General features: G+C 34.2%; 1 protein-coding gene across 1 annotated transcript in view; it reads left to right on the top strand.

The window, feature by feature from the left end:
• Positions 1-22,150, top strand: part of LOC106662555 (MICOS complex subunit Mic60) — a 50,169-nt gene extending 28,019 nt beyond the window's left edge. Inside the window, exons 12-14 of the mRNA XM_014386735.2 lie at positions 16,842-17,036; positions 21,376-21,667; positions 21,727-22,150. Of these exons, the coding sequence (XP_014242221.1) occupies positions 16,842-17,036; positions 21,376-21,667; positions 21,727-21,901 (662 nt within the window). The 3' untranslated portion in view covers positions 21,902-22,150. The remainder of the gene's footprint in view (positions 1-16,841; positions 17,037-21,375; positions 21,668-21,726) is intronic.
• The last annotated feature ends 263 nt before the right edge of the window (positions 22,151-22,413 follow it).

Here is a 22,413-nt window from a genome sequence, read left to right as displayed (position 1 = left end):
GTTTTTAATTAATCCCACGTCACTCCCTTTAAACCTGAATAGTTAATGGGAGCAGTCAATCTTAATTGGTTTTAAGTTTATTGTTTAATATTGCACGCGTTACACATAAGACACATGCACATTTGATTTTTGTTAAACGCCAGTAACACAACACACTGACACAAAATGGAAACACTGAAGTACATGACGAACGGACTATAAACAACCAAGGAGAAATTCAAAACCGACATAAAACAATAAAACCAGTGCAAAATGTTTGCAACACAAACTAATAACAAAAATACACGACAAATCAGACATTCACTACATTCACAAACTCAAGTATAAAAAAATACTTTAACTATTTAATTTTTTAAACAAATTACGCATAAAAACTGCACTGTCAAACAAACACAATCATAGAATCCCTGAGACAAACATCTACTAACCCTTCAAGCAAAAATCATGTACACAATAACACGTGAGTGCGGTGAAAAATATATAGAACTGACAAGACAGTAAATTTATTATGTCGAATGTCATTTTGTGGATTACGACGAAAATGAAACTACCCCACCTTACAGGAAACCACACGAACTCTCGACAATACAGATCATTTGGAAAGGCGAAAACTGCATAGATTTTGGACCAAACTAGAAATTGATCACTGCAGAGATTTTAAGAAAATCTCATTACCAAATATTTTGCCTGATACTTAATGGTATAATAATTGATTCCTTTACGTAAATTGGATTATAACCACGCATTACATTTTTTACATTACTATTACATCTTAATTTTCTATAATTTATCAAAATCACATGTCGATTTTCAATCTAGAATTCAATTCAGAAAGTGCGTCTTACACGAAGTAGCCAGACCAGCCTTGAGAGTAGGTTGTCACTGTACAATATTACAAAAGCCATTGTTGTTCCATCACGGTATAAGTTGGCCCGTCGAAATTCCTGTAAATATTCTTCGCCGTAGATTAAATTTTTTCTTGGTACATTCTCCTTGCTCACTTTTAAAATATTTTAGACGTGAACAGCTGTTTCCCCATGAGCAATTGAGGCACGGCCCGTTCGTCTGTACGTGACTCAATATTACCAAGTTTTCACGGAGAACGAAAGGGGATGAAGAACTGCCACTGTAAATTAACACCTAAGGCGTGACCGGCCAATTCCACTACCGTTACGCCGCCCTCACTCCAATAACCTTTCATTTCGAATTTCTCGGATTGGCGACCCATATGACCGTCGTCGCCGGCTTTTCGTAAAGTGATATGGCAACAGAACAGTTTTTGTTTACATTGATACTGAATCTTGAAACTTGAATCATAAATTGGGTCATTTCCTTGTGAGATCTGTGGGGTGACCTTGAACTTTTGTAGTTTCTTATTATTTTGATATTCCTATTCTCAATGTCTTTTAAATGTGTTTCGGCTTGTCCCTATCTCCAGTATTGGGTCTAGTCATTCAGGTTTTATTGGGTCTCTTTGATTTTTCTTTTTTCTTCTTTAGAGCAAGGCCGGCAAACTACGGCCTGCCGATTGTTTTTAATCCAGCCTGCGAGTTAGAATTGCATTTATATGAAAAATTACAAGTAAGTCAAATGGAGATGCCGTTGTGTAACGAAATACCCGATAGATATGGGAGTACGAACTTACAGGGACCAGCAAAATTATTCCTAAATTTTGTTTTTACTATTTCCTCGTGTTTTTCCTTACCTTATTATTTCAATTTTTAAAGATATTACAAGAGTTACAAGGAGGGGCGTCGGTGGCCGCAGCGGTTTAGGCACACTGGGCTCATCACTATAAGATAAAGGTCCCGGGTTCGAATGCAGGGCCGCTGGATTCGAACCCGACATACTTACAAACGGGCTTTTTTTTTTCAAAAACACCGGCACCCCGAGGGTTGATATAACCTCTGCTGTTGCGAACCCTCGCAAAAAAAAAAAAAAAAAAAATAGTTACAAGGAATGTTAAGGAACAATGTTATGGTACGTAAATTAAAACATTATTTTTATACATTATTGTATCAACAATCGGTAACACATTGCTTTTTTAAATTCCTAAGTTTCTTTCTTCCCTGCTATTACTTTTATCCTTATATGTATTATTATATATTATTATATAATAATATATAATACACTGATGTACAAACATGTTCTTAGTGATTTTCGAAACGGAAGTGATTTGTTAGTAGTTTTTCCTTGAAACCGGCTTAACCTGAAAAAAACATTAGTTTACAAGTAAATTTGAAAACATTTAATAATTAAGGCAGAATACATGGCGTGCTGAAATCTAGAAGGGGGAACCTTCGATACTTATTGATAGCACAAAGTTGATAATTATAAAAAATTAATCAATTAATTACTTTAAGCAATGAGGTTGAGATGAAAAATTAGTGTTAGATGAATGTTAAGAATAATTAAGATGATAAAAATTAAATCAATCCCATGTTAAGTGCCTCTATAATTGCCGGACAATTGGACCGAGATCTTTTTTACGAGGGTACTTCAACTGCGTGGTTATATGAACCATCGGGGTGTCAGTGTTTTTTAAAAAAAAGGTCCATTCGCAAGTATGTCAGGTTCGAATTCACGGTCGTTAACTGTGTACATTTACCTTACAGTGATGTACTATCGCGAAAGGGTAGCGAGAAAAATACTTTTCATTAGTTAAAAAATTCTAGAAATGAACGGCTGGGCTTATTAAAAACGCAGATGTAAGGACAATTGCTTCTAGGACAAATTACTTTTCTCCAATGAGAGTAAATATTTTTGGTTACATGAGATAAGTAGGGTCAAAATTAGTACATTCGATACTCGATAGTCAATTGGGTTATGAAGTTTACAAATTATTGCGAAAACTTGTGTTACTCATGTTTATTATTTAATGTTTATGTATCAGTTTCGATTCCACTCTGAAATGACTAATTTTTCAGCGTGAGATTTGAGATAAACAATTTTGGAATGTTGGGACCAATGGTGTGCTAGGTACTATTCCGAAGACCGTGGGTTTGAATCATATGCGTGACATTGTCTTTTTTAAATTTCAAATCTCGTGTTCAAAAAGTACCAATTTTTGTCGCATTTTCGAAAAGTTATATAAAAAAATGCTAAAAATGAAATAAAATGGTTTTAATACGTCAAGAACCAAGGAGATAAAAAATTTACGAATCTTTTTGAAACACACTGTGTGTGAAAAGAAACTTTCTACGATAAATTAAGCAAATTTACAACTTGGTTTTTTATATTAACTGTTATTAATATTTTATTATTAACTGTTATACATTTACAAAGGAACTTTTTTTAGTTATTGAAATTATTAACTTAGAAGTACGATCAATTTTTGCCCCAAAAGTAATAATTTTTTCACATTAATTTTTTTAAATATCAGAAATACAAGTAAATACTCCACCTATTAAAAAAAGATATTTTCTTTATGATCATAAGTACCTATTACAAAATATACCTACTCAAGTTTTAACCTGGCCCACCGAACCTAATTTCGTCTTATTCTAAAAATATTTTCTGACTCCTGCTACATTAACCGACAAAGATGACAAATACACATTCCTCTACATTTCGCGTCCTTATAAATGTGACTGCACTAAACAGGAATCACACAGATCCACAACTGAAGATGGGGAGAAGCTGATACGGGTGAATAAACAGGTGGCAAGACAGAACAAAAGAGCCGAGGATTGACAGACCGAAATGATACAAAACGACCAAACTACAATATTATATTGGTTAAGTTGATGAAAAAAGTTCGTTTTTAAAGCTTTTTTTGATAAAATTTATTTTAAATTATTTAGACAGCAAAATCCATTAATTAGCAAGTAAAAATATAATGATATTAATACAATTTAATAGCATTGCAGGGCCGAAAGTAGGCTAAACCAGCAATTCATGCCGGTCTTTCCGTTTGGTTGGCCTTTAGCGCCGTTCATTTTTCTTAATTGTCCGATTTATTATTGAAAGATTTGTATTGATATAATTTTGCTTGTATTAGGCCTACCATTTCCTCCAAATTGTAAAAACATTTTTGAATATAAATATAACTTCCCTACATGAAGACTAATCGAAAGACAGCTACTGGATTGAAACCTACTCACATGTTTCACGTTAATATTAGTTGTATATATTTGTTATTATTTGCCAATCTATATATGACTAATATTATACGTCCAATAAAGTTATCTACATTAATAAAAAATAAATACAAAATAAAAATAATTAAATAAAATAAAGACTTTTAGTATGTGTAAATTTTTTGTTAATATGTATTAACTTGAATATTAGTAGAGGAAAAAAAAACCAAACAAGATTAATGTTTTATCCATGTTTAGGAAAATGAACATTAAAAACATTACAAACTTAAACTGAACGCTGTTATACAAAGAGACTAATTAAAAGCCCTTTACAATTTATACGAGATATAATTACGCTCCTTGAGTTTTGATTCGGGAGGAAACTATTACGATGCAATTTTATAGACACCCTGTCTGTCTCCCTCTTCAGGCAATTAAGATTTAATTCTCTCCCACCGGTGTTTAATCACTGCTCAGGAATCGCTTTCCCTGCCAACTTATTTCATGGTGGGCTGTTGTCTTTAACATGATAAACTCGTTAATTCTGCCTTTCATACCTTCCTAATTGATTCCGAGATACGCGGCCCGCATGTGAAGAACTTTTAGACAGCGATTTATCCACCAAGATTAGTACAGCCGTCGGGCTGAGATATGTACAACGTGTTTTTGGAGACAGAAACGGTATTTTTATCAATTAAAAATGCTAGTATGTGTCATTTTAATTTATATTCATCACTTAATTTACAGTTTTTAAAAATTAAAATACGCATAGTTTCTTATTTTACACATAAAAAATCCTCCAACTATCTGACAATCTTATAATCCTTTTATATTGGAGCTCGTGTTCTGTGAATGTATTCAGGTGCGTTGGTTCGGTTTAAGTCTTTTTAAACATTGTGGAGGTGGCAACAGCTGGTCGGAGTTGATAACGATTGGGTCGGGATGGCATGACATGCTTTTATGGAGACTCAAATTTCACTTTTACCGCTTGCGTTACGGCAGTTTAGATAGCTTCTGTTTGCTTTTTACAAAACTGCACTCGGTGCAATTACCGAAGCTGGAAAATTGCAGTTGTGCATTGTCTAATTGGGCTTTTATGAGACTTTTATTTAAAAGTATTTAATAGTAATTTCACGTTAGTATGACAGGAATTGGATTTGATTTATTAATCCAGTACACAATAGGCTTTTACTTATTTCAAAATTTATATAGCGTATAATGTAATGTTTGAAATGGTTAGGACGACTTTCAAAGGTTAAACCAACATCGCTGAAACATGCCGGTGTTCGTCGAAGCGAGGAAACTTACTTCGTCGAATCAGGCGTTCTTAGAATGTTCAAAACAGTCACAATACGCTGATTTAAGTATTTACTTTTTAGATCTTGAGGCTGGTTTTGTTGGTTTAATGTGTGCTTCGTTTCATGTTGAAAATAGTTGAAACGCACGACGTATCGTAAGGTGGAAGCACGAAGGACGGGAGTTTTCACGGGCTGGTCGATCCGTAGAGAAGTTAACCTTGTACCAATTATTATCGTGTTATTTCTAACTTTCCCTTAGGGAAGCAATATTGAAGTTTCAGTTTCAAAATCAACCAATCCAGATACTGAATTTTCTTTGTTTTATTGAGAAAGTTGTGTTGAAAATTTGTATTTCTTTGGTAGTAAAATCCACTTATTATCAAAGTAAATGAACTTTAGTGTTTATTATGCAATTATGACTGAAACTTTGATTATTCATGCTATTCAGGCACACGACCTACATAAGTGCTATTTTCATTATGCAAGTACTGAATTGGTGTTGATATGACTGATGATTTGATTTGAAAATTCCGAAGAGATAACCACCTCAAGCTGTACAGTTTTTTTTTGTTGCCATTCAGACTATTTAATCACATCTGATAAAAATGTAATGAGCCTAGATGTTTACAAAATAAAAAAAAATCTAACGAACTGCACATACAACCGAGCAGTAGCAACAAATACCTCAACAACTAACTTCAACTTTGAATAAAAATATTTAAATAATTAAAGTATTATAATTATTCAATTGTTGAAATAATTTTGGTCTTAAATAGAAGGATTCAATCATATTTTTTTCTTCCTGCATTTAGCCGTTTTCTTTTATGAACTCTTTGCTATTTAATAATTTATATATGACGCAATGTCATTTATGCGTTTATAGGTTTTAGATAATCAACGAGCTGATGTTAAAAATCACTATCTTGCTTTAATATTTTCGACATACCGTTAAGCAGATTACGTTGATCATACTCTTGTTAAATATGCTATACCACCACAGCCGTACCGCACAGGAGAGGCCCCGTGAGTCAGGCGGATGTGGCCTATCGTTAATCATCTAAGCAAAATTCTTACTATGTTTTTAAACCGTCCAAATTACTCTCTTGCGCTACCTCTTTTGCTTAGATTATCATTTTGACGTCAAATTTTCTTAACGTCTTACGTAAATCAAGCCGTCCAAATTAATCTCATTCACTGTATTTATTATTAATTATAATTATTAAAATAACTTTAGAATTGAACTTGTGGGAGAGAAGTTAGATGAACTAATCAAAAATATTCTGTACATATTTATCTATAGTTATACCATATATGTAATATGTAACAGAGAAAATTTCTGAACATGAGACAGAAAACGTTCCAAATATAAAGTTTAAATAAAAATGGCCGATTAGTGCATAGTTTCCCTCTATATGAACAACACCACTACAATTACAAATAAAAATTCCCTTTAATAGAGTTTGAATTGCATTAGGAAAAAATATTGTATTTTTAAATAAATTCATTATTAATGTTCACAGTACATCAGAATAACTTCTTGGGACCATTTGGTCATAACGTATAAATAGTCAAGTTACTTGTTAGAATTGATTTTATTTTAATATTTGACTGAATCATCTGATACGGTGCCATTTTTGAAAAGATCCCCCACAAAACATAAGTGTGTTTGACGGTGATTGAAATAAATTGAAATTGTTTTATCAAGGGTCAAAGGGTAAATCCCAGGCATAGTAGTTATTTTTTCGCTGGCTTAGCTCAGGAGGTGGTATAGATAACCTCCGGGAGTTTTAACGTCCCATCGAGCAGTTTCCCTACTGCTATTGAGAGATATAGATGGTAAGGCATTCCGTCCAGCCGTGGAATGATGATATTGGCCCATTCTTGGCGGCGGAGGGCGGAATAGGTTCATAAATCTAAACGGAATCAGGATATAAAGCACACAAGAGGTTTATTGTGTAAAGGTGAAAGGTGTCGTAAAGAATAAAAAATAACAAAAAAAAATCGGTTTGCAATTTCTATGAACATGATCATCTGTGAATAGATGAGTAAGAGAAAGGTCTTTATGCAAAGTTTCAGTTCGGTCAATGTCAGTTGCACATTTGCATCTGCTAGGAATCAACGATTTTTCGTAGATTGTTTTCACCTATCTATTCTATTTTCAATACATATTTTTATACGACTAATTGTGTCAATAGTTGACTATAAATTACATGTTAACATGAAAATGTATAATAGATTATAGTTATTTAAAGGTACTTTCCCGAGTTTTTAAAGAACACGCACTTTTTCTTTTGTAACTAATCGAATAATGAAAATTTTCTCTTTTGATAACAAACATCGTTGTGAATTAGCCAAGACCGATACATTAATTGATCAAATTTCAATTTTATAAGCCGGCTCTCTTTGTTAGGGAGATTTTTTTTGGAAAGGTCGAACATTTAATCTTGACTCCCTCGTAACTTGATATAATTAAGGCGCTTGAAAGGAGGGAGGGAGTAGTTTTTTTTGTCTCCGAGTTCCGGGAGAGTTTCCATTCGTTGACGGAACGGGATGAGAGGTTTTAGGGCAGAAATACCCCTTTTCGACCCTTTTCTGTTCCCATCTCATCCACAACGCCTTCCTCTTGCAATCCTCGTGCTCTGCCGTGTGTGAGTATTTTTTATCTCATTCCTATTTTCACCCGTACTCTCATACGCGCGCGCAACAGAAACACACACACACACACACACACACACACACACAAAAGTCGGTTAATAAAATTTTTGTACCTTAAAAGATTCCACATAAGGAACCTAAGAAATTATAATAGGGTTCAAGTAAAGTAATTTTTGTGAGGGTAAAACCACTTTGCACCTTTTTAAAATAATTTTCTCAATTGAAAATCCATGGATCATGCTGGGATTCAAACCTAGAACAACCACTAACTTTTGGAAATACGAATCGGACGCCCTAACCACTCGGCCACTGCGATCCTTTATTACTAGGTTTATATCCACTATTAAACTTTTAAGTAGATATATTTTCATTTCTCGAAAGCCTCGTGATCAGCAAAGGAGAAAACGACGCTTTGGTGATGATGATGATGACGAGGAGGAGGAGGAGGATACTATGATGCGGGGTTTGCTCCCCAGGCACTGCAGCCTTCTGGCTAATTGTACCTTCCTAGTCCCCTGGTTCCGTGAAATCGACTCAAACTAAAGAAGCATTAGGTCATTACTGATGTTGCTGCTTCTATTTCAATCCCTAGGTTTTTCTTAATGCTAGGTTATGTCTGCATTGAGCCGTTGCTTTCCTCCTCATTGCGTAATCTGCAAATGGGATCATATTATATATGCTCATGTTAAAAAACGCTTTACTCATTTGGAAGCACAAATATCTATAAAAACTTAAAGATTTTCTTTTTTGATACTTCGTTTTAAGTCAAGTTAGCACCTAAACAGTAGAATGGGTAGTTAAGAAGAATACTAAGATAATAAAAGATAATGTAAGGAACATGTATCACTTGAAGTTCAATCTAAAATATTTTTCCATATATCGCGATCGTATCAAAATAATAATAATTCATTATTTGTTATTTGTGGAGGTGCATTTATAAATTTATGCATAGAGTAAAAGTATTAAAATAAATATAATAACAAAAAGTTAACATTTCCAATACAGCCTGTCTTTCATAAGGTATACTTGGACTACAAGACAGGAGTTGCCATTTATACATTATAATAATATGTATTACATTATTTAGAAACTTTTACAAAACTAAAGTTTGTTTAATACACAAACAAAAGAAATGTACGCGCCAAAATATAATTGATTTTGAGAAATCAAAATAATGAATAATTATGTTTAAAATACCCCTGATAGGGAACATTAAAACTATATTGTTAATATTTATATTTTATTTTATTTTATTTTTGTTATCATTTAATTGATTTAATTTGTGTTTTTTAATTCGTTGGAATTAGCCACCCTGCTTCTTCTTGTTAATAAGTTAATACTACCAAAATTAAATCTAAAACAGGTTTCCAAAATATCGCGAACGTACCAAAAAAATTCGATGGAAATTCTGGAGAACCCATAAACTGTACCATGAGTAAAACTGTATTTTACTGTCACCTTTGAGAACCCTTTTTTTAAAGTTTTACTATATACATTACATATTTTTACTTAAGGCACCCCAATTTATTGTTTACATAATTACATTTTTAGTATTATAACACTGTAATAAACATCGCAGCTTGGTTGTCTTATATATGCACACAAAACATACATACACATACGCGTATGTAAATATATGCAGAGCTCTTACTTTGTGATCCTTCAAGTGCTATCCCCCTCCTTAAACCTTTGAAGAAGGGTCGATCCCCTAAAGGTTAGCTTGCATTATAGCTAATCTAATGCCCGTATTTGTTTCTTGTTCCGAAAGAGTGTGATTAAAAAAACCTGAACACAAAATAACAAAAACACATACGAAATGTCTATTTTAGTTGTTTGATTTTCAGCTTAGTATAGGATTTGATTTTCAGCTTTTCTCCTCATAAAGCCCATAATGGTAAATATCAAAAGAATTTCTCATTTTGAAAAAAAGTTAAGGATGATTTCACTTATTTTTATACCTTTTTATATGTAACCTGGTTTTCTTTGAATACTCGGTCATAAGTCGAGAAAAGATATATTGAATTATTTCTTAACTGGTACCATAGGGTCTTGAAAAGGCGGAATAATTGTTTTGACAGGTTTAATTTATTCACTCCCTTGGAAATCTGAAAAAGAGAAATATAAAGGGCCCGGTGAATCATAACTGGAGTGAGAGAGACGCCTTGTGGGGCTACCCGCGTTTACAAAGCGCCTTTAAGTCTTATTTAAAGTCTTATTAAAAATTCCCTGTTACATCCCAGTGATGAACAAAACGTCTCTTAATGGGCTCCAATTTTAGGCGAAATAATTTCAAGTTTTTTCCCCTAGTAGAAAATTGGTTTAAAGATCTTTTTTAAACGAATGCTGGTAAAAACCGAAAAAGGTCTCGCACTTTCACGGATTAATACCACCAACGGTGGTGGATCGTTAATCATAAACTAAAGACTAATTCGATCTGAGAAAATAACAACGGGCTGTTTATAACAGCCGGTCCCTAATCTGACTCGACAAAGCCAGTGGGACAATTAAGGAAAACAACTAGGGCTTATTGAATATTTGATTCTAAACCGCGCAGAGAGGAATGACGGGTGGAACGTTGACATAATTATGTGTACAATGTTTCATATTTACATCCTGCCATACATCTGGCACCGGTTAAAGCCGTTTATTCGACTTTGGATTTTTAGCTGAACAAAAAAGGTAAAAAAATGACACCAACTCGTAATAAATTATACACAACTATGTGCAATTTTTATAAGTTAAGAATAAGACCGATAAACATACTATTGTATTAAATTTTACAAATTCTTTAAAATATACTACAAATATTTTGTTGTTATATCCGACGATGAATTTAACTGTGGGTTATTTTTTTTCCTCAATTTTAATTCCGAACTTTTTTTTTGGGGGGGGGGATCACGTTATAGGTTTTCGGGCTTCCAACCAGTTTTGTTTTACTGTATTCAAACTCTATAATGGAAAACAGTTTTCTTCTGGGGGAAATTGATTTATTTTCACTTCAGAATGACCCATTTGGTTTAGCCGAAAACCTTACGTTTTTAAAATTCGACTTGAATAGTGTATCAATTATAGTGATAGTCAGTCATTACAGTCAAGGTTTTGTTTTTGTGTTTCGTTACGTTTTACCTACATCTTAAAGTTTAAAAAAAAAAAAAACGGGGTTTCGGGCTTCCGGCCTTTTTTTTATATAATGTATAATTATGCTCAAAGTCTCAGAGTTTTAGCCAGTTTTTATTTTAGATTATTCCGATCCGTTTAACCAACGGTTGCGACGGAAAATTACGGTATATTTTAACGAAAATGTTTGCAAATAAATATTGGTCAGTGGGCCGATATACAGAATTAAGTAAATAAACAGTTTAAAAGGCGAGAAAAATATGCAAAATGATTTGAAAAAAATATTAATAAATGGAACAGTTGGAAACACCACGATTTTTTTAAATTACGGATACAAAGGTATGTAATCGGTAGTATGTATGTTCCAGTCAATTTATTTTTAATCGGAAAAAATGTGCTTTGTGAAAAAACTGAATTGTTATGTAGGAAATACTTTTTAAACGAGTCTCTCCGTTTTAAAAACATGTGGTTATTTGGTTACCAAACACAATTTTCTAATCGACCCCCCCAGCACCAATCGGCCTATGCACGCCTGATTGTGCTATAAATGTAAACAGAATGTCCCAAGAAATAACTTAGTGATGCAATTTTAGAAATTCTATGAAAAACCAAAATAAAGAAGGCAGTCGGAAATTTGACAGTTTTGACTCAGACGTTGCTAAATTCTTGTCTTCTACGAAGTTAAGACTCGATCATGTGGTTAATGATGCAGAATTACTCGAGAGTACCTTCGTTTGATGAACTCGTTGGTAATGCCTCTCTGAGTTGAGATATTCAAGATATTACTGAAACCCAAACCACTGACTATGTCACAAGAAATTTATGTCCAAATTAAAAACATGAACAGCGTGGTGACTGAAATAGTCACTGTTTTAAATGACACTGGAATATAGCCAAGCTGTGGTAAGACCAATACTTATGACTTTTACAAAAAAAAAAAAAAGAAAAAAAAAACCAATTAAATCAGTGTGGTTACCTGTAGGTATTATAAATAGATTATCTTAGTATTATAAGCCCAATAAAAAACCAAAATAAACAAGGCAGCTGTGACTTTTCTTTTTACAAAATAAATCAGAATAAAATCAGAGTGGTTACCTTACCACAGGAATCACAGAGCCCCCCCACCACTGACGATGACGAGAAGCTGGTACGGGGGAAAAACAGTTGGCCGGACAGAACAAAACAGCCGAGGATTGACAAACCGAAATGATAGAAAACGACCAAACTGCAATATTGTATTGGTTAAGTTAAAGCGTATTCTGTTTTTTTACAAAAACTTATTTTAAATAATTTAGACAGCAAAATTGATTAATTATCAAGTAAAATATAATTTTTAATGGTATTGCCGGGCCGAAAGTAGGCTAAACCAGCAATGCATGTCGGTCTTTCCGTTTGGTTGGCCTTTAGCGCCGTTCATTTTTCCTAATTATCCGATTTATTATTGGAAAATTTGTATTAATATATTTTTGCCGTTATTATGGCTCAGAATTTCCCCCTTATTTTAACATTTTTGTATATAAATATAACAAATTTTCCTTCATAAAGACTTTAACGGAAGATATCCACTGGATTGAAACCTCCTCACACATTTCATATTAATATTACTTGTATATATTTGTTATTATTTGCCAATCTTTATATGACTAATATTGTACATCCAATAAAGTTATCTATATTAATAAAAAATAAATACAAAAATTGACTCACTGGAATATAGCCCAGCTATGATAAGCCAACACTTCCGTATGACTTTTCTTTTTACAAAAGAAACAGAAATCATAAGAAAATCAGCGTGGTTACCTTATCCTTCTTACATCCTTAATTTTATTTATTTATATTTTTTCCGTGGACAGATAGGCCATAACCAACTCTTGATAGTGATTCCGTATTTTATGTTAGAACTCTTGACAGTATTTTAAATGTATATGTTTTAACCACACACCGCATACATACTAGACTTATACAATTAAAAATCAAAAGGGGGACTCGATATTCCGCCAGTGGCCAATTCTTCATACACACATAACTAGCCTCAATGCATGTTTTCGTTCTGCTCATCCATCCAACATTCTCGCTGATAAATACATTTAACCACAAAAGTAAGAAGAAGGAGCAGATTTTATTAGGGCACACATTCATGGATTCACAGATTGCTCATATAGAAGTAATTTCTCCTGTTAGTCACTGCTGAGTGCTTCTGCTTTAGTCACATTTCGTTGATCCGAGGGTAGGTCACCCCGTTCCTATTACAATTTTTAATCCTTCGCACTTCCGTTACCGGTTCATCGTACTGTGGGCAGTATAACATCACTGATTACGGTCACTGCACAATTTAAATGAGTGGTTTTTTAAAATTTTTTCCCTCTTCTCAAAACCCTCGCTGTAACTATTTACCACAATTTAAACAATCTAAAGACTTTCTGGCCGTAGTTAAAGTGGTCCTACCATTGCCACTCAAAATTGTAATTATGTACTAAATGTAATTTATTGTTTGGTAAGAATATATGTTCTCTTATCGCACTGTGGGCGTTGTTTTGGTAGGCTTCCAACTTGAAGATGGTCATGTGTGAATCAGGTCTGGCCTATCCTCCGTCCCAATGTAATTCTTAATTTTCTCCACGGTTTGTGTCGTTTATATTTTCTAGTTTTTCGGTCATTTCAACAAAGCGGCTTAGTCATTGATGATAAAATTTTTCCTTTTTCGATTAACGTACACTGGACTGACTGGTGGTCCTGGGGCTCTTTTTGCTGCCTTGTAAGCATTATTACCTGGGATACCAAAATGAGCCTCCGACCCAGTCTGCCTTTTTCGATGTATCTTTCAGCATGGAGAATTCATTTGCCAGTGCTGAATTGGCATATGACACTTATTCCAAAAACCAGGTAGAGAATCATATATTTAAAATATTCTTTATTTGGTGATAAACTGCTGAATTTAGTGTTACATTGTGGCTGTATTTCTGTAAATTCGCATTTTCACACACCCTAACCATCCCTAAATAATTTAATTTTTTTTAATAAGCGTAAATTCGGCCTTTGAAGAATTATAGAACACAGTGTTTTGTAGCTTTTAAGTTTTTTTTCGAAGCATCCTATCGGCACGTCATGATTTGCGCGGAACCACGTCCGTAGTCTGATCAATGATCTGATACACAAACTACAATGTATCAAATCAACTCGATTCAGTTATCTAGCTATCGTAAAATAAAGATTTTACAACTGCGCTGCTATAATTTTTCAATAGTTTGATGTACAAGTGCAGGTGACCGCAATATATTCAAACTGTACATAACGATTTGTAATAAATGTTTCTATGCCACTATTTATACGAATAATATTAATGCGAGTTAATTATGCAAATATATTTTAAAAACAAAATTCTATTATAAGTGACCTTTTTATGGTGGTTTTCGACAATGGTTAATGTTAAAAAAGTGAAACTGGAGTTTAGAATCTAAAATAAATTAAAATTCTTATCTTTTTAAAAATTTAAAAATATATATTACATAAAGTTTAAGTCCTTTTGAAAGTAATTAAGTTGAAATCATTCTCTACGATATAGCCGACCGGATCGTTTACAAATTTCGTTACAAATTATTAATTTAAAAATCCAGCGACTGGAATAAGAAGCGTCACATTAGGCCAGACGTTATTGTGCTTCATTTGATTAACGAGCCTTTATTGTTGCCCTAACACTTTCCCTTTTCTTCCTCCGGCCCCCGCCCCGACATATTGCCCGGACCCCCTTTGTCGGTTAATTACTCTGTGGGAGGAAAAACTTACAGACCTAACCTCAGAGCGTCTTTGTGGTCCAAATTCAAAGCAACAAGGAAAAAGTTGATTTATGATTCCCTTGAATGAGGTGTTTCCATGTCATGGAAACCTCTGGTGCATTTCACTTTTTAACAGTTTAGCCATCAAGGGACAAAAATTGAAGAAAAAACTTTCTTTACACACTTTGTCCAGGTGAAAGAGGCGACATCTTACAGCTGAACTTCAAAATCTTACATTTATTTTCGTTTAATTTCAAATTATTACGCTTACACCAAAGCCAAAAGCGACTCAAGTCATTTTTGCAAGAGAATACAATTTTTAATTAACGTTTTGGTTGAGATAAAATGGCAAAAAGGTGGGGTTAAGATGGGAAATTGGCGTCCGAGTGGATCGAAGTCACGATAGCTCAAGTGGTAGACCAGCGGCGTATTTAGTGAAAAACAAAATTCATGTTTTTATTTGTCATTATGGTTTTTTTGTGAAAATAGAAAAATGATTTTTTTCCTCAAATTTTTTTTTCAAACCACAAAAGTGGTTATAAATTTAAACTACTCCACAGGACTTAGTACACATTATAGGGTTTTAATATTATAATTTATTAAATTCACTAGTTTCGTGGTCCACTCGACCAATTAATATCTTACAATTAATTAAGGTTTTCAGTTGAGATAAAGAAGTTAAAAAAATGGAAAAATGGCAAAAAGAAGGGCAAATTCAAAAGGTGTGGTTGAGATGGGAGGTTGGTGTCCGAGTGGATCGAGGTCACGATTGCTCAAGTGGTAGAGCAGTGGCGTATCAAGCCGAAGATCGTGGGTTCGAATCCCGCTCGTGACACTGACTTTTTAATCTCAACCAAAACCTTAATTAAAAGATTAATTAATTGAAAAGTAAGAATAACATTACACGATTGCTAAACCAATACTATTTAATTAATCACATAATTGTGTATAATCAAAGAATTCCAAAGAAACATTAAAATAAACTGTACCTAAAACAATACAATTGAGTAACAGTTAAAATTTCAGAGTTCCAGTTTCTCTCTTCTTACTCTCACTAAATAATCCATCACACGTTCCAAAACAAATGAATGCGCGTTTCAACATTTAGGAGGCCTTGTGAGCCTTATAAATTACACTTCCATTGGTTGAAGGCTAATACTAATTGTACTAAGACTGATTGTACTAAGGAATAAATTTTCTTCATTACGCTTCTTATTAGTTTTGATTTCATACATTAATTTCGAAATTATTTTACTTATAATAAATAGTCCACTTCTAATCTCATCTAATTAATTTCTATTTAATTTATTACTATTTGATATATACGCAAGATCCCCTTCTTGAAATTTATATTCTTTTCTGTGTTGGTCAATTCTTTTCTTGTATTCTTTTCAGTGTTTTTGAACGCTTCTTCTCTATCTGCCAGTAGGTCGTAGTTTTTTGCAATGAAGTTGATACAATTTAAGATGTTTTTCCATTTAGTAGGAATTTTGCTGTGCTATGAACCGTGTAATTAAATTTCTTGTCACACAAATCGGCTATTCTCGTTCATGGTGTATATTTATTATTTTGGTTATTATTTATTTTATCACGAATTCTGTTCTTTGAAGTTGATTTAATTTTTCATTCAAGCCGTTTGATTGAGGGTTGTTTACTGACGTGAAAACCAACTGGATGCTCATCTTCTTTAAATATTGTGTAAATGTTGTTGGTTTTAGAGTTTCAGTTTCTGTCTTTTTACTTTCACTAAACATGTTCAACAATTTAGGAGGCCATGTGAGCCTTACAACTTATTTACTGAGTTTTAAGCCAGAATTAATTATTTTATTAATTCATTCGTAAGAATTGTATATGTGAATGTAGTGTTGAATTATTGCCAAATATGTTGATGATAAAGTTTTGTATTTATTTTTAAACAGAAAGAGCATGTCAAGAGAAGAGGGCCAAGCAGGCTCAAGCTCTTTGGACAGCAGCAGAGTCACTTCTGGCAGCGATCGCTCCTCCTGTGCTCTGTGCACTTCCATCAAAAGACGGCCAAGAAAATGTTGACAACGAGAGGACTGGGCCGTTTAAGTCTCTTTCCAGCGAAATCAAAGCCATTAGGAACGTTACACGTAAGTAGTTTTGATTTAAAAAAAGTTTGTTTATATTTGTAATGCTTGGATTTCGCCTTTCTTGTTTGCCTGTTTTGAATACTCGCCTAAAGCTTTAAAAGTCCTTAAAGACTAGTACAACTTGTCATTCGTGCACTTTGCACAATTTATGTGACAACGAGTTTTGGGGTCAAGGAGGATCCAGGCGTTAATCATCGTTCGCCGTCAAAATTACCTACCGAGTTTAAATTGTCCGGATAAATCTCTTTGGCCAACAGAGTGGCTTTTATTACTAAACAGTCGTCCTATCTCCGGTGTATTATTTCATCTGAGGCGGATTCGTACTAAAAGATAAACAATCTTGTTTACACGGCCCCGGGAGGCGAAGGCTGGAGGCTTAAGCCTGTACGCAAACCGAACTCCTTAATCTCATAATCCTTCCATTGACCTATTTGTCTGAAACGTACTTGCAGGTTTCTCCTGGAAACTAAAGGAAGAAGGGTCATAAAGGTTCGCGGTTTAGTAGTGTTCAATAGCAACAAACTTCAACTTGTGTAAACACTTTCAGAAAGCGTTTTTGGGTTTACTTTTCCATTATAGTTCTGTTTTAAACTCAAAACGACATTGCAACGAACCTACATAAAATTAGATTCTGGCATCAAAAAGATTGTTCATAATCTTAAAATAAAACTAACTGATCTAAACTCATTTCATAGAACATAATAATAGTATAAACTTCCTTGAACTAACTGTTCCAAAAACTGACGCAAAGTACATTTGACATGTCAGGAAAACCGTCAAACAAATGATCATAACAGCAGACTCATGTTGTCCATAGCGATCCATAAGATGGACATAATTAAAATATTATACATAATAACAGATGTAAGTACAAACAGGCACTACATACAATAAAAAACACAACACACAATAGCGGCATGGGCACAGTCATCAAGAAAATAAACCACACATATATATAATACTACGAAAAGTACAATTTTATAGGGAAATATATAGCATATATTGAAATAATTATACAGTATATTATACAGTATATATATATATATATATAAAACTGTATAATATACTGTATAATTATTTCAATATTTATATATATATATATATGTATATATATATATAGTAAAAACTAACCAATTTGACAAAGAATATATATAAATTGTACTAAACACAACAAACTCAATTGAAAAATCCCTGGTAATTCGTATTGACAAAACTAGGAACAACTAGAAAACTATTTCAAAATACGGACTATTTTTTTAGTTGTCACAACTGCGCTTCAAGCAACAAGTTGTCTTTATTGAATTTTATATTACAAGAGAGGAGAACATAACCCATTAGTTATAAACCTATCACAACACTATTCACATTTCACATTTGGGAGGAAATCGCAAGACCATCGGCGCTTTAGGCGTCTTGGAGTATTGTCAGGAAGGATTCTGGATGCTTTCATCTTTTTCAGTCCGACTAGAGGTATGAAATGAAGGTCCAGGGTTTCCGTTAAGCTGTCAGGTTCTTACGTTTGCGAGGAAAAACAAGATTTGAAGGTCCGTGTAGATAATATTGCTGCCCACGAAGCAAGGAACTTGGAGCAATGGTTCAATGGATTTAGGGATGAAGTAACTGGATTCTTTGGCGGTCATAATGCTTGGTTGAATAAACCCGACAGTTCAATTCCGTTCGTGTAGTAGCAGTGATGCGTCAATTTATATCGCTTGTTCTGTTTTTTTATTCTGAGTGACTTGCAACTAAGTATTTTGTCGATGTAAAGTCTCGAACAGCTGATGACATTGGTTGCTGGAGGAAGAATGTGGTCTTGAAAGCAATTACTGGGTCTAGTTGTTGTGAAAGGATGGTTGTGTCGTCTGCACACCGGAGGAGTATCGGGATTGATAGAAAGGTATGTATAATATGTGTACTGTATAGAGTATGGCACCAATGATGCTGCCTTGCGGAACGCCGGCGTAGTAGCTGGGGGTAGAAGGATGTTACGATTTGACGTTGAAACTGCTATTAGATAGATTTTAGGATGAGATAATAAGTAAATGGAAGGATGCCCTTGCGTTTCCAGAGCAACCCCAGGGAGGATGCAATGAACCATGTTGCATTGTTGAATGGTAGCCATGTAGCCTGAACTCAAATCGATGGGATGGTAAGCACTAGAGCCTTCAAAGATTCAAGAAGTTTCGGAAGTTTTTCAATCATTTTGCCAACGATTGACAATAAACTGATGGGGCGATATGTCGTAGGGTAATGATGAAGCTTTTGATTTTGGGTTTCGGTTTTTTATTGATAGTTCTTATTAGATTGCGAAGTAGCTAGTTTTAAGGGCTGAGATGTAACTGGAGGTAAGGAAAAAAAACTTTCACTACGGATATGTCAAGTTCTGTCTGCGAACTTGAAATGTTTACATCACGTACAAAAATGACGAAAAATGGAAATATTTGAACCTATAGGAATATAACAAAACATACCTCTTTGACACACACTAGTAATAGGAAACTTTTTAAGACATGCCTGTATTTTTCAGTATTTTCTGTATTGTACACTATCTTCTCTTTCAGCCTTTTCTTTGAAGGTACTCTTAAAAAACAATTATTTAAAAAAAATAACTAAATTTCTTCGGAACATGATTTCTAAAATTTCACAAATTTCAGTCCAGGATATTCCACGATTTCTTACTCAAATTAAATAGGATCACCCTTTTTTGCCAAAACATGTCCGCTTTTATTTTACAGGTTGGGGTAAACCCCGTTCGAATCTTTTATATCGATGGGAGTGTATCGTGAACATGGTTCCAAGCAAAAAAGGTGTAACAATCTCCATTTTCTCCCTGCCTTTTTACGTTTTATGACATTCCGAGGTTTCCTCGCGTTCTAAAAAGTCGCTTTCGATCTTCGCCTTAACCCTTTCCCAGATTGGAAAACAGTGCTTTTCTAAACCTGCATTGTCTTTTATTTGTTTGACAGTTATTCGACATTTTTGTTTAATTGTGAAACTAACAGAAGAAGGAATCTTTCGTAAAATGCTTAAGGAAAAAATAGTTTATTAATTATTCCTTGAGATACGATTTCAAACAATCAATTTGTATTGCCAAACTCGAACATTGCGTACGGAATGTGAGTTCTAATCTAGCATCCGTTAACGTGATTTAATTGCGAACTGTTAACGACGATTCTACAAGAAACTATTCGGTTGGGTAGCATTTTATCTTTTCGGCGTCGTGGATAGTAAGTAAACTGTGTACTAACTACTGTTCAGAGCAGAAGACATTTGGAAAATTATTTTTAATTTAAAAAAAAACTTCTAATTTGTGATCTACGGTTTGATTTGAGCGGAAAATTAATAAACAATTCGTGTTTCTACTGGTTACTTTAGTACAGTTTGATGATTCTAAATGTTTCATAATATAATTAATCGATTTTATTGCAACAGGAGTTTTAAAAACTAGTTTACCAATTTTTTTAATTTTTCTGGCTCACTTTTTCCATAAATATGTTTTTCTGTGTCTGCCTGTCTGTCACTCTCAATCTCTCTTTCTCTTTTTTTCTATCTCTTTCTTTCTTTCTCTTTTCCTCGCTGTTTCTCTATATCTCTCCTTTTAGCTTTCTTTCTTTTTAACTACTTTTTCACAAAGGTAGCTTTTTCTTATCGCTTTGATTGTTTTTGCTTTTGTACCACTTCCGTTTATACTGGAGCTTTATTGTCAACAAAATCGTAAAAACTCAGGATGATCAGAGTGATTTTCACAACTCAGTCATTTTGGTGAAACAGTCAAAAACATAAATGTCAACCCGAGCATTGTTGTGTGATCTTCCATCGTCCATACTAGTAAACTTGCCTCCGCACTAGAATTTCGGAATAAACTAGGTTCATTTTCTCATGAAACCGAATCATTAATCTGACCATTGTGGTTAAATTTGTTTTCGTATGAGTCGGGGTTTTGTTTACGGATTCCGTCTGGATCTTGGCCGAACAGGGGAACAATATTGCCCTGGAAGCTTTTCACTCGGAAGAGAGATCAAGCACTGACCTTTCACACTTTCGTATCTTTCTTACTTTTCAGCTGTTAATCATTCTCATTCTTTAGAACTCAGTGTCATATTCTTTCACTCTGACTCACACATTCCGTCTCTTACCTATTTTTGCTTTTCCTGTGTGCTTAAAATAATCGGCCAAACCGTACGGCGCTCCTGCCATACCACAGAAATATTTACAATAAGTTTTACCTTGTAAAAGTTTACTTTGTTGCGTTTTATTGTGTTTTTAGTAGTACACCCTTACATCTTACAACTGTGTCATTTAAAAATTGTAGAGGGATTTATGAATTGTTTGATTTCAGGCAATGAAGACGAATTAGTGAACGCTGTTTTGGACTCGATACCACTCGTAGCAGTTGAAAGAGGTGTTTTTCACGAAACCGCCCTCAGACAGAGGTTCCACAACGTGGTTAGAGTAGCGAAAAGGGTTGCTTTGCTCCCGGAAGGTGGTGCATCCTTGCCGACCATGTTCTTGGCGTATCTGGCTTCGCTTTTCGTCATATCGCCCGCCAATCCCATTCCGTGCTACGAACTGATGAACGAGCCGTTCGACAGCTCTGAGTTGAATAATTACGAAATCCTCCAGAGGGCGCAGTAAGTCTCATGGCATTCCCATCTCATCTCAAACATCTGATCTTTCCCTTGTTTTTCAGATATTGGATGGACAACGGTGATTATTTCCAAGTCCTTAGGTACATGAATTTGCTTCAAGGTGCAGCCCAGGTCATATCCAGGGAATTCATCAAAGAGCTGACCCTTTATCTCGAAACGAAACAGGCAGGCGAAGTGCTCGCGACGTACGCCGCCGCCGCCGGCCTCCCCCAATAACCGAAGCATCTCACCCATCCCAGTCAAACAGATCTAAGATAAGGACAAAGGATCCCGAATGGCAAGGTGCGATACACAATCCTCAAAATCTATTGTTGTTAATGTCTCATAAAACGTTCGTCTTGTTGCCGTTTTAAATGTTGCGAACGATGTTGGACAGCCCGAGGCCACATCCGTATAACAGTGAAATTTATTTTCTCGGCGTGTCAACTTAAAAGCCACAAAAATAAAGTGTTTACTACATGATAATCTTGTTGTTTTCATTCCTTTAAAATATTTTAAGTAGTTATACAATACGGCTTCTTGAAAACGCACTGCTTTGTCCGACATTGCGGGAATCAAAAAAGAACAAATAAACTTTTTTTTAAATTTTAATTTATATGAACTTTTACAATATTTCAATTTATACAAACCATTCAAATCTATATTCCTTATTTTGACTTTTTTTAGTAATTAATTAGTTAATTATATTGTGATCGCCTTTATCCGTATACAATTTGACCTCTAGGGAG

This window comes from Cimex lectularius, unplaced genomic scaffold, assembly GCF_000648675.2.
Source record: "Cimex lectularius strain Harlan isolate CLEC.00 unplaced genomic scaffold, Clec_2.1 scaffold240, whole genome shotgun sequence".
Taxonomy (NCBI): Eukaryota; Metazoa; Arthropoda; class Insecta; order Hemiptera; family Cimicidae; genus Cimex; species Cimex lectularius.
This window is presented reverse-complemented; position numbering and strand designations above follow the sequence as displayed.